General features: G+C 43.5%; 1 protein-coding gene across 3 annotated transcripts in view; it reads left to right on the plus strand.

Annotated features, from left to right (window-relative positions):
* Positions 1–7,158, plus strand: part of PPP4R3A (protein phosphatase 4 regulatory subunit 3A) — a 43,320-nt gene extending 36,162 nt beyond the window's left edge. For all 3 annotated transcript variants that reach the window (XM_040975151.1, XM_040975152.1, XM_040975153.1), the window contains 5 exons: positions 1,930–2,099; positions 2,682–2,824; positions 4,286–4,476; positions 5,094–5,320; positions 6,417–7,158. In XM_040975151.1, coding sequence (XP_040831085.1) covers positions 1,930–2,099; positions 2,682–2,824; positions 4,286–4,476; positions 5,094–5,320; positions 6,417–6,527 — 842 coding nt within the window. In that variant the 3' untranslated portion in view covers positions 6,528–7,158. The remainder of the gene's footprint in view (positions 1–1,929; positions 2,100–2,681; positions 2,825–4,285; positions 4,477–5,093; positions 5,321–6,416) is intronic.
* The last annotated feature ends 5,870 nt before the right edge of the window (positions 7,159–13,028 follow it).

The following is a 13,028-nucleotide window of genomic DNA, read 5'->3' on the forward strand; positions in this document are numbered from 1 at the left end:
TCATTAATTACCTATATACAGAAAGTCTGTTGAACAGGGTAAGGATGAATTTAAGAAAAAAAAGATGATACACTTTACATTGAAAATCGTGAGGTTGTGTTGTCAGTTGAACCTACGAACTCACTTTGTTGCCCTTTGAATAGCTCGGTCTCAGAATTTGCTGTTCAGTGTTTGAAAGCAAACTTTTACTCAACAGTGAAGAATCATTGTGGGGTCTTGTTGATGCAGGTTTCTTGCCAAAGCTGGGTTTTTAGGTTAGGGCACATGTAAATGAGGGCCCAAATAGAAAGACCATTAGAGCAGCTGTGTTCCTACCTGAGCTGTTTCTTGGTGAAGGAGTGTGAAAAGGTTGTGCCAGCCTCCCCCCCCCTGAGCCTAAGGAAATCCAGGAAGGGAATTGCGTTTCACTTGTAGGAGTTACATGGCCACCACGGTGGTCCGAGTGTGTGTGACAGTAGGACACAAGTCTCCACAAAGCCTGCACAGGGAAGTACCCCTGCTTGAGTACCTGTAGCTCTTGCTGTTATTATTCAGCTGAAAAGTTTGGCCTGTCAGCATGAGCTCCAAAGTACTGACTTTATTCTAATAAGGGGAATTACCTCACATAAAGAAGTTCCTTTGTCAGTAAACAATTAAAAAAAAAACTTGAAATCACTGGGCAAACACCCTTGTTGGCTTTTGACTTATCAATAGATAAATGCCTCTTACTGTTTAAAATGTCTTTATTTTACCATGCTATGTTTTTGAAAGTATACATTAGATTAAAAATAAAATGCAGTTTTAATCTTTAAACTTATTTTGAAACTCCCTGCCCTGTGAGTGTTTCTTTAGCAAGACACACTCTTAGCGAAGCTGGGCTGTTAAGGCAGTTTATAGTCACTTGTACCTAACTGGGCATTCACTTGTGGACCTCTTTTCTGCCAACTAAAGAAAAATTGAGCTGCTTTACTCCTCTGCCTTCCCACCCAGAAACCGTGTCAGCATGGTTGCCTGGCTACCTGCTCATGAAGGACTTGGTTAATAACAAATTGGCAATTTAACGGGCCACTTCCATGATCTCCAAAGAAACCAAAATACAAACACAATATTTAATCTTGCCAACCGAAGACGATGTGACTGCATGAAGTGAGTATGCTTTTTTGAACTGTTTACAGTAACTGGGGCATTAACTTACTGATATTCCCTGTAGGTAAAGAGGGCTTTGTTGAAATCTAGTTGTCTAAGTATATTTGGATCTTGACAAATGGTGACTTAGTGCAACTCCCCATATCTCAAGATGTAAATATACTTTTTAATCTGTAAGTTAAAGCCTAATTAATTACACAAAAAAACTAGAAAAAAATTAAAAAGCATACTCGCTGCAAAACTCAGTAGAGGACCAGATTTATAACAACATCCTCTAAATTTATTTCTGAACTATGGGAAGGCAAATTTTGGGTCATGCAGATTTTTGTGGGTTTGTGGCGTTTCTAAAAACACACCCACAGATAAACCAGTATAAACCCGTGAACTCTGATGCACAATAGTAAGAGTGTCCAAAAGTATCAAAGTGAATTATCCAGTGGATTGCCCTAATAAAACAGTGGTTTTCCTGTTGTCTTTAAGGTGTATATAAACAGAAGATTAATTCATTTGTCTTGTCTCATTGCAGATGCATACTATGTGTTGGTCATTAGTAACTGGTTTATTTCCAGAATTTTTCTGGCTTTCTAAGACTTGTGTTCTATGATAACATACAGTGCTTTTAGGATACCTTTTTTTCTGATAACACTTTTATAATCCTTATCTTTAGGTTGACATTCTGGAAGTGCTAATACACCATTGTGCATGAAGAACTGCTGATATTAAACAGACTTTTTCAGTTTTGTTTTGAAAATCTAAACGATGAAAATAGTATGTCATTTAAACCACGGTGCCTCTGTGTTTCAGGTGCCCTTCGTTTTAAGAGAAAGATTATTGGATTAAAAGATGAGTTTTATAACCGCTACATAATGAAAAGTTTTCTGTTTGAACCAGTAGTCAAAGCGTTTCTCAACAATGGATCTCGCTACAATCTGATGAACTCTGCCATTATAGAGATGTTTGAATTTATTAGAGTGGTAGGTTCTGTATTTTTTAATTGGAATTTTAGTTTTTAATCAGTTGAAAATAGGATTGTGTGTTATTGATGTTTTTAATTATTTGAAGTAAAATTCACAGAGAAAAAAGTTAAACTACACCTGATAAATGGGATTTGAATGGCTCTTCTTTTTTTGAGCAATTTCCTGATAAGCTCTTTTTGATTCTTAAATGTTTTAAGCCAATAGTTCTCAAATATTTGGGCGTAGAATTATATATGATGTACTTTTCCTGAAATTTATTTACAACACTGTGTTTTTAGCTACATTTAAGTGTACAGTTGAATTCCACTCACATCAGTGTTTTTGTGCAAACATCTAGAACTTTTCTAAGGCCTAACTTTGAATAAGGTCTTGCCCCCTGCGAATGGAGTCCAAGTCACGTGGGGCCCAGAACGTCAGCTTGGAGAAGATGGATAGTAGTAGACTGCTGGTGTCACCCTTTTCTGTCATTTATATCATAATTTTGTGGAAATAACCTGAGGTTTTTGTCATAATTCACTATAAGTCTCATCTTGCTAAAAATGGCATTTTTCTATCTCATTTTCTGTTTCAATTCTGTAGGAAGATATAAAATCCTTAACCGCTCATGTAATTGAGAATTACTGGAAAGCACTGGAAGATGTAGATTATGTACAGACATTTAAAGGATTAAAACTGAGATTTGAACAACAGCGAGAAAGGCAAGATAACCCCAAGCTTGACAGGTAATTGACCATATATTTGAACTTGTTTCTCAGCAACCAGTTTTGTGAGACCTCGTGTGAGGCCAATCCATGACACTTTTCTTCTTTTTCTTTCCTTTCTTTCTCTTTCTTTCCTTCCTTTTTTTCTTTTTTTCTCTCTTTTCTTTCAGTTTGTTTATTTTTATTGGAAAGAAGATCCAAGTGGCTACAGCATCCTGAGCTGAGCCTGTCTGAATTCAGGAGCTTCTTCCTGGCACATGGGTACAGGGAACTGGGGCACTAGCCCTGGCCTTTATTGGATACTGGCACTTGGAAGTGAAGGATTAGCTAGTTGAGTCATCATGCCGGTCCCTGACAAATCTCTCTTAACATGTAACAAGGGTTTGTGTGTTAAAAATAATACTTCTGGAACCTGGCACAGTGACCTGGTGGCTAGGGTCTTCACCTGGGCACAACGGCATACTGTGTGGGCGCTGGTTGCAGTCCCGGTCCCTGCTTCCCATCCAGCTTAAATAGTATTAAAAAATAATGACTATAGTCCAGCACGGGAGCTTAGCAGCTAAAGTCTGCACCTTGCACGCACCAGGAGCCCATATGGGCACCAATTCATATGCCAACTGCTCCAATTCCCTTCCAGCTCCCTGCTTGTGAAATGGGAAAGCAGTCAAGGATGGCCCAAAGCCTTGGGACGCTGTTCCCACATGGAAGACCCTGAGGGAGGCTCTGGGCTCCTTGCTCCTGGCTTCAGATAAGCTCAGCTCCAGCTGTTGTGGCCACTTGGGGAGTGAACTAGTGGATGGAATGTCTTTCCTCTGTAAAAGTGCTTGGGCCCTGCACATTAGCCTAGAGGCTTAAATACTTGCCTTGCATACACTGGGGTCCCATATGGGTGCCAGTTCTAATCCTGGCAGCCCTGCTTCCCATCCAGCTTTCTGCTTGTGGCCTGGGAAAGCAGTGAAGGACAGCCCAAAGCCCTGGGACCCTACACCCATGTGGGAGACCCGGAAGAGGCTCCTGGCTCTTGGCTTCAGATTGGCTAAGTTCTAGTTGTTTTGGGGAAGATCTTCCTTTCTGTCTCTCCTCCTCTCTGTGTATCTGCCTTTCCAATAAAGATAAATAATTCAAAAAATAGTTAAATATATAAATCTTTAAGAAGAAATATTCTTGCTTTGAATTGCTTTGGGAATACAAGTTAAACATCTTTAACATTTTGCTAAATATGTTTTAATGTTTTCAGTATTTTTAAAATTTGGGAATTATTGGCCATTTTAGAGTGATCAATTTAAAACTCCTCTGTGGCAGTGCAATTTCCATAGTGTCAGATTTGGTTGCATACAGTACTAGATGGATGTATTGTGTGTTTGGTAAAATTCTGTCGGTATAAATGAGTGCTTTATCCCTGTTCCCTGTGAAGATCACATCTAGTTTTGGGACAGTAATTGAAGACTGTCTGCTTATTGCACTTTATTCTCTCTGCTCCAGTATGCGTTCCATTTTGAGGAATCATAGATACCGAAGAGACGCGAGAACACTAGAGGATGAGGAAGAGATGTGGTTCAACACCGATGAAGACGACATTGAGGACGGGGAGGCTGTAGTGTCTCCCTCTGACAAAACCAAAAATGATGATGATATCATGGATCCGATAAGTAAATTCATGGAGCGGAAAAAATGTATGTTGGAGAAAGACCAAAGATGGATAAAGCCTCCTCGCTTTGCTCTGTTTTTTTCTTGCGGTTTATTACTGTTTTCAGTGTGATGTAGGGTGTGACCAGACTGCTGGCTCATGCATGCAAGATGCTGTGATACCGGGGCTTCTATTTTTCCATAGTAAAAATCTAATGGATAATGGTATTTGGAAATTTTGGTAAAACTTTATTCAGAAATTGAATATTTATATATTCTCAGCAAGGGAGTAAGCTATTCAATTTTTTGTTAAAACTTCTTTTCTTTGAAAGGCAGAGTTAGACAAGGAGTGACAAAGAGAAATCTGCCACCTGCTGGCTCACTGCTCAAATGGCCACAAAGACTGGAGCTGGACCCACCAGGAGCCTCTTCCAGGTCTCCCACACAGATGCAAGGCTTTGGGCCATCCTCCATTGCTTTTCCCTGCCACAAGCAGGAAGCTAGATGGGAAGTGGAGCAGCCAGGATACAAATCAGTGGGTGCAGACCTAGCCTATTGAGCCACCATACCGACCTCTAATTTTTGGTGTTTAAGTGCTGAATCATTTGATGGATTTAAAAGGCCTAGTGTTTATGACTACTAATGACAGTATTCTCATTTTTAGTAAAAGAAAGTGAAGAAAAGGAGGTGCTCCTGAAAACTAATCTTTCTGGACGACAAAGCCCAAGTTTCAAGCTTTCCCTGTCCAGCGGAACCAAGACTAACCTCACCAGCCAGTCATCCGCAGCAAGTCTGCCAGGGTCCCCAGGGTCGCCCGGCTCCCCCGGCTCTCCAGGCTCTCCTGGATCCGTCCCTAAAACCACATCTCAGACGGCAGCTATTACTACCAAGGTAACCATGCTGAAGGCTGAGCGGTGTGCATTGTCAGACCCTGGGTTCAAATATGTATGTCTATTTATGGAAACTTTTGTTTTAGTTATCCAAAGACTTATGAAAAGGGAATATAATGCCTGGACATTCCTAATTTTATTTTGGCAAATACAATTTATTCTGTGTGCATGTATGTGTAAAATGTCAGTGATATTTCTTATAAGGAACAAAATACCTTAATAACTGGCCTAGCCATTAACAGACTGTATTTAGGAATGAAACATGGCAGTGTCACCTCATCTGGACAGGGGTTCTCTAAAGGTTAGGAAGGAGTCCAGTTAGGCTAAGGGTGCAGCAGTAAGGATATTTCCATGGCCTCCCAACAAGGAGCGTCAGTGGGGAAGTAATGAGAAAAGACAAAATTATTTTTTGGCTTCTATTTTGTTTTTGCTTTTCTGAAAGGCAGACAGAGTCAAATCTTCTAACCGCTAGTTACCAAAATTTCCATATCCACTAAGTTTGGGCCAAGTCACAGCCAGGGTCCAGCACTCAATTCAGATCTCCCCTGAGATACCCAAGGAACCACCTGTTTAAGTCTGCAGTTGTTGCCCATGGTGTGAACTGGAAGCTAGAATCTGAAATGCAGGTGGGCTTTGGCTGCAGCACCCCACCCCCCACCCCCCGTGGAGGGCACAGGCTGGTGCGGTCCCTGGGTGGCAAGCCCCACGCCCAGCTCCCCTCATTGGCCACTCTGCCTTCATCCTGATGGGATGTTGCTGTGGGGTGGGTGTGTAGATTTTAAGGTGCTGTTAATTGCAGAAACATTTAGAATTAAGTAATAATTTTCAATGAAATCTTACTGGATTTGCTAGGATTTTTAACTACTTGTAGTTTTCTTTGAGAAAATTTTTACTTAACTTACGAGGTAACTTAAGAGGTTTCTTTTATCAAAATTATGTATTTTTATGGGAAATTTACTAAAATAGTAGATGTCATTTTCATACATTTCTACCACTCATAAAATAACCACAATTAATATGTCGAAATAAGATCCAATAGCAATAGTTTAAGATGTGGTATTTTATTTTCTGTTTAAATAATCCTCTCTTCTGAACAGGGAGGACTTGTGGGGCTGGTAGATTATCCTGATGATGATGACGATGATGATGAAGATGAAGACAAGGAAGACACGCTGCCGTTGTCAAAGAAAGCAAAGTTTGAGTCCTAATCGCAGCAACTGCCTAGATTGGCACCTGTTGAAAAACTGGTTCTGTAGCCCTCCCCCCATGAGGTCCACAAGCAGGTGCAGTGGTCTCTGAGTGACTGACCGGGTCAGCCTCCACGCCCGGCTTCTGCTCATCAAGTGCCAATACCATGGAGCAGGAGGGGAGAGGAGTGCGTGTGGGAGAAAGACTTGATGCCTGTGAGCTCTCCAGCTGGACCACGGTGCCCTTTTCTCAGGGAAGGAAATGGAAACAAAAAGCCAACAGGGCAGGGGTTTTGTAAGTTCAACTCTGCATTGACTGGTCAGTTGCTACAATCAGAACATGCTTTCTTGGACCATGTTTAAGACTCGGAAGAACGGGCCTTCAGCCGTGATTCTTCAAGAGTTAAGAATGCCAGCAGTTTCTTTGTGTAAAGAGACCTGCCTTCAAAATCACACGTTCTGGACATTTTAGTCAAAATCACACATTCTGGACATTTTAGTCAAGCTACAACAGGTTTGGAAAACCTCTGTGGGGGAGGGGTGAATATAAAGTTTCCTCTTTTTTATCTGTTCCCTTTGCCCTTCAAACTGCAGATTTTTTTTTTTAAGTGGGGCTTCGTCCCTACTTGATTAAAGATTGAGTGGAATTCTAGATGTGGTCATTTGTGTCATAATTTTTTGTTTGTTTCATTTTGATTTTTCCTCCCTCCCTGAATGTATGCTTAGTTGTTGAATATATATATTTGGGACCATTAAAACCTTTTTTGATGTAATATAACCTGAAGTTGTGCTGGTACCTGTTTTACCATGTGTAATTTTTGTTCTACATCACAGTTCTTAATTTGTTTAGAGTTTTATGAAAGATGGTATAGTTTTTATTGACAAAAAAGCAAAGTAATCTTACGACTATGTGCATACAAAAGCAATACTATTTTGTGACTAAATATTTTATATTAAAATTTACATCAGCAGCTGTCTTGAGAATTCAGGGAAATAGAGTGGAATTTAAAACTTCAGTTTTGTTAAATCTAGAAACATGAAATTAGTATTCCAAAGAGATTCTGAAATTTCATATCTTGGGGAAATGACGGTACATTAAATCAAAATTGAGGATGAATGATTTAAACATAACATTTGACTTTTTGAAATAATAAAAAGAAAAGTGAAGAGTAAGAGAAATTGTATTAGTTGTATGTTTTGTTTTTTTTTGTTTCTGCCCTTTGGAATATCAGTTCGAGTTGTAAGTGGTGGGTCCTAAATAAATAACTGGCCAGAGGACCATTAAAAATAACTTATTAAAACATTATTTTTTAATATATTCTTTTCGTTTGTCAGATGTGATGCATTTCTTTCAAGGAAATAAAAATAAACCTCTCAGTATCTCAGATCCGCCTGCCCTCACCCTCAGAGTTTAAGGCTTATTTAAGAATGGCCCTTCAAGATGTGAGCAAAGCTTCGTGCATTGTTTAAAATGCAGTAAACTCGGAATATGTAGCTTAATCCTCAGTCCATTCTGGTTAGACCCAAAGAAAAGCTGATCCTAAGCAGTTGGGTAGAAAACCAGAAACAAAGTACTGAAGTCATGGAAAGAAACTGTGTGATGTCATTAAAGATTTATTTATTTTTATTGGAAAGTCAGATATACAGAGAGGAAGATCTATGTGCTAGTGGCCAGAGCTGCACAGATCCAAAGCCAGGAGCTTCTTCCAGGTCGCCCATGCAGGTACAGGGCCCCAAGGCTTTGGGCCGTCCTCTACTGCTTTCCCAAGCCACAGCAGGGAGCTGGATGGGAAGCAGGGCAGCCAGGATTAGAACCAGCACTCATGGGATCTCAGTGCATGCAAGGCGAGGAATCTAGCCGCTAAGCTGTTGTGTCAGACCTTGGGTGCATTGTAAGAAACTAAGTGTATTTCAGTAGAGCTGCTTCAGACTTTCAATCAGCTATTAATGATTGAATCAACTGTTGAAGAGAAGGTGGGATCTAAGTTGATTACACTGTGCCTGCCTTTGTTGCTGAGAATTGTATCGGCTAAAGTGTGAACGTTAAGTGTGCCGCTTAAACGAACATCATTTCTTGAAAGTTATTCATATTTTCATGGTGATAAGTCATACATGTAATTAGCTGGACTCAGTTTCGATGTTTCAGTGTTGTTGGTGATGTCCGAGGTGTCACAGGTGGGAGCCAGTATAGCTTCAGCTCCTTTCTGTGGGGTGGGCTCGAGGGAATAGGCCCTGGCCAGGAGTGATGTTATTACAGCATTTGTGGTCTGGGACTTGCTGGCCTTGCCATACTCGGCGAACAGGAGTGCAGCGCTTTGGTTTCCATGGCAGACTCAGCTTAGTTGGGGAAGCTGATGAAGGCAGGTGGCCAGGCTTATTTCTCCAGAGGGTGTTCATCCCAGTGTATTTGGGCTGCCCTCAACAAGCGGGTGGCATCCAATCTTGCTGTCTGTGGGCAGCACATCCACTGTGGCCTTGGCCTTCAAAGCCTTGGCTTTGGCTGCAGGAGCTTTCTTTTATGCCTTTGGCATCAACTTTGTGGAGCTACTTTTGTCTTACTATTCCGAGGGTTTGGGGAGTGGGTACAGTCAGGCTTGCTTTGAAAAATTGTGTTCTGTGTGCCAAAAAAATAGATGTAATTGTTGGCATATTCTATAGGTAAGAGAAGCATTTTCATGTGTATAGACTGTTGGGTTTCTTATTAGTGGTCATGGTTACTGGGACAAAACTTGAAACCTAGAATAGCTTGTCATCTCGGGGATATACCATTATCAGGAAATTACTAGAAATATGTTGAATTGACAGGGTTTTTTTTTTTTTTTTATCTTTTTATTTGAAAGGCAATTATGGAGAGAGGAGAGAGAGTTTTCATCTGCTGGTTCATTCCCCAAATGGCCCAAGTGGCCCGAGCAAGGCCCACCCAAGCCAGGTCTGCTGCATGGTTGAAGCAGCCCAAGGACTGCTGTTTTCCCAAGCGCATTAACACGGAACTGGATAGAAAGTGGAGCAGCTGGGATTCATACCGCATCCATATATATATATATAAATTGGAAAGGCAGATATGCAGAAAGAAGGAAAAAGAAATATTCGGTCCGCTGGCTCACTCTCCAAGTACCTGCAATTGTCAGAACCAAGCCAACCTGAAGCCAGGAGCTTTGTCCTGTATCCTACAGGTGTGCCAAGGACCTCAAATATTTGGGGCTATCTTCTGTTTTTCCTAGGTCATTAGCAGGAATGGAGCAAGCAAGACCTGACCAGGTGTCCATATAGGATGCCACATTGCAAGTGACTGCCTTGCGTGCTATGCCAGCGTGCAGGCCCCTAGGCAGTGCTCTGTGAGAACAATGGGCTTGGCCCTGCACCGTGGTCTAGCAGCTAAAGTCCTTGCTTTGAATACGTAGGGATCCCATATGGGTGCCAATTATAATCCAGGCGACTCCATTTCCCATCCAGCTCCCTGCTTGTGGCCTGGGAGAGCAGTCAGCTATGGCCCAAAGCCTTGGGACCCTGCACCCACGTGGGAGACTGGAAGAGGCTCCAGGAACCTGACTTCAGCTGAATTCTTGCCATGGTAGCCACTTGGGAAATGAACCAGCGGATGGAAGATCTTCTGTCTCTTATCTCTATATCTGATCTGCCTTTCCAATAAATCTCTTTTAAAGTATGCTGACGTGGTAAAGTATTCACTCTATCTTTGAATGGGTAAGAACCACTTACTTATTTTTAAAAATTACCATTTGAGAGCAAGAGCGCCCACCTGCCGATTTTACGTGCCGGGTGCTTACGGTGGCCAGGGTTGGGCCATGCCCAGTTTCTTGCTGGGGAGCTGGAAACTCAGTCGTGGCAAAGTTGCTGAAAACAGCCAGACATGATCTGCCAATGGAAGCAGCCAGCTTCCCTGCTTAGATGATTATTCCGGATCATCCAGGCCAAATCTGCGCTGGCCTGTTCCTGGAAGGGCTGTCACCATAGCTCACTTGCGAGTTTGCTGAGCTGAAGGAAGACCTGGGCCACCATTCTGTTAAAAAGCCAGGAGATGATCCTAGATTCTTAAAGGTTGGTGATGGCAGCCTGGTCTGAAGGAAGCAGGGGTGGAAGAAGAGCTGCAGAGCTGTTGGTCCCCGTCAGCCATTGGAGTTTAGTACTGACAGACCAAGTGTTTAAGGAGAATGTCCCGAGGCACATTTGGTCAGAACTCCCAGCTGACTTCTTGGTAGATGTTGAGAAGCTATGTCTAAAATGTGGAATTACAAGGGACTTAAAATAGCTAAAGCCGTCTTCCACAAGAAATCACAATAGCAGAAGGGATTTGTGTTTCCAAGTTTCAAACACTACCAAAGACAGTGATAGCTGCCAAATCAGACTCTGAGCAGCCTGAACAGGAAGTTCAGAAGTGAAGCCATGTGTCTGAGCCCCGACAAGGATGCTGGGATTCCTGACTTGTGTCCACGCAGGAGGCATGTGCTGGAGACCCAACACTTAGGGCTTCAGTATTTGGAGCTAAGAGATTTCAAGAGATAATTATATTGAAACGAGTCATCTTGTGGGCCCTAGTCCAGTACAGAGATTAGGACCCAGATCCCCACAGAAAGAAGACCTTGTGGGGGCACAAAGAGACCAAGTGGCCATCTGAAAGCCAGGGGGAGCTTTTCCAGTCCCAGAAGAAACGACCAACCGCTCCCTGCTAGCACCTCCATGGTAGACTCCTGGCCTCCGGAGGTGGGGGGAGGTGAATGATTTCTGTTGCTTAAGCTGCTCACTGGATAGATGTCAGCCCCGAGAGGGCTGCTGGGCAGCTGCATTCTCATTGGAGCAGCAGGTGGTTCAGCAGATGAAGCCAGCACATGGGACACCAGTATCCCGCATTGGAAATGCCTGTTACAGTGCTGGTCCCTCCATTTCAGTCCAACTTCCTGTTAATATGCCTGTGATGGCAAGATGGCCCACCAAATTCTTGGGCTCTTGCTACCCATGGGGGCGTCCAGGATGGAGTTCCTAGTTCCTGGCTTTGGCCTGACCCAACATGGCTGTGGTTACCATTGTGAGAGTAAACCAGCGTATGAAAGACCTGCTGGCTCCTTTTTTTTTTCCGCTTCCTTCCCTCCCTTCCTCCGTAGATGGATGTATGTGTGTGTTCCTTTCCCTCTCAATTGTCCTACCTTGCAAATAAATCTTCAGAAAAAAATGGAGTTGGTTCTGGGAGTTCTGGAATTCTCTAACCAGCTTAAATTTAAGACTACTGGACCCAGCAGCATGGCCTAGCAGCTAAAATCCTCACCTTGAGTGAGCCAGGATCCCATATGGGCGCCAGTTCTAATCCTGGCAGCTCCACTTCCCATCCAGCTCCCTGCTTGTGGCCTGGGAAAGCAGTGGAGAACAGCCCAAAGCCTTGGGACTCTGCACCCACATGGGAGACCTGGAGGAAGCTCCTGGCTCCTGGCTTTGGATCGGCGCAGCACCGGCCGTTGTCGCGCTCACTTGGGGAGTGAATCATCGGACGGAAGATCTTCCTCTCTGTATATCTGACTTTGTAATAAAAATAAATAAATCTTTTTTAAAAAATTTAAGACTACTTTTTTCCTTATTTAAATGGTTCATTAATTTTTTTGATTTGCCAACAATAGAGAGTATGGATAATTTTTTATATTTTGTGGCAATGAAGTTATGCAAAATGATCATCACTAAGCATTCCAAATCAAGTATGTGGAAGAGACAGGAACCTACGACCAAGTACACGACGCCTTTCTGTCAGGCTGGCTGAGGGCCTGTGATTTGCAGGGAAGACAAGTTGAGCTCAAAGGTTCAAGTTTCCAGTTCAGATGCTGCCTACAGTGAGTGGAATACTCTGGGCCTGCCCTGAGAGCACCCTTCTGCGTGTGGCTGCCAAGCTGAGGCTTCAGACGCATCACATACAGCTGCCTCTGCCTGGACGACAGCGCAGAAGGAACTCCCAGCCCATGGAGGGGGTCACTGCTGGCTTGGCCTGAACCGTGCCTGCTCCACAGTCTTCTGTCGGAGGCCGAACTCCACCTGGGTTCAGAGAGGAAGCCTCGAGGCAGATAGCTGCGGTTCAGGGGATGAGGTCGAGGAGTTGAGGCCCTCACTGGCAAAGACACTCCCAGCTTACCTGGAGGAAAGGCGAATGGGAAAGCTCCCAGAAGCCGAAACTGTGGGCACCTCGCTGCTGGACATCTAGCCTCTGCAACTGGGAAAAAATGTGTTTCTGTTGTTGGAGTAACTGAGTCTGTGGGAGAGTCATCGTGGGCCCCTCTCAGGGAGCTGGCAAACACGACACCAGGGATTCTCCTGAGACCCGCCCTGACCACCTGTCTGCACTTCTAGATCTGACAGAGCCTGTGAAGTGACCCAGGAGGTGTGCCATGCTGCGCCCTGGCCACCTGAGTCCCCATCCCAGGCTCAGATGGGAGCAGAGCCCCAGTGGGCCCCAGAAACAGGGCAGTGCCACAGTCTCGTGGGGCACCTGCTGCAGCCCAGCCAGCCGCCCAGGGCATCCGTTGCTGG

This window comes from Ochotona curzoniae, unplaced genomic scaffold (genome assembly GCF_017591425.1).
Source record: "Ochotona curzoniae isolate NIBS_2020 unplaced genomic scaffold, NIBS_Ocur_1.0 contig_2688, whole genome shotgun sequence".
NCBI lineage: Eukaryota > Metazoa > Chordata > Mammalia > Lagomorpha > Ochotonidae > Ochotona > Ochotona curzoniae.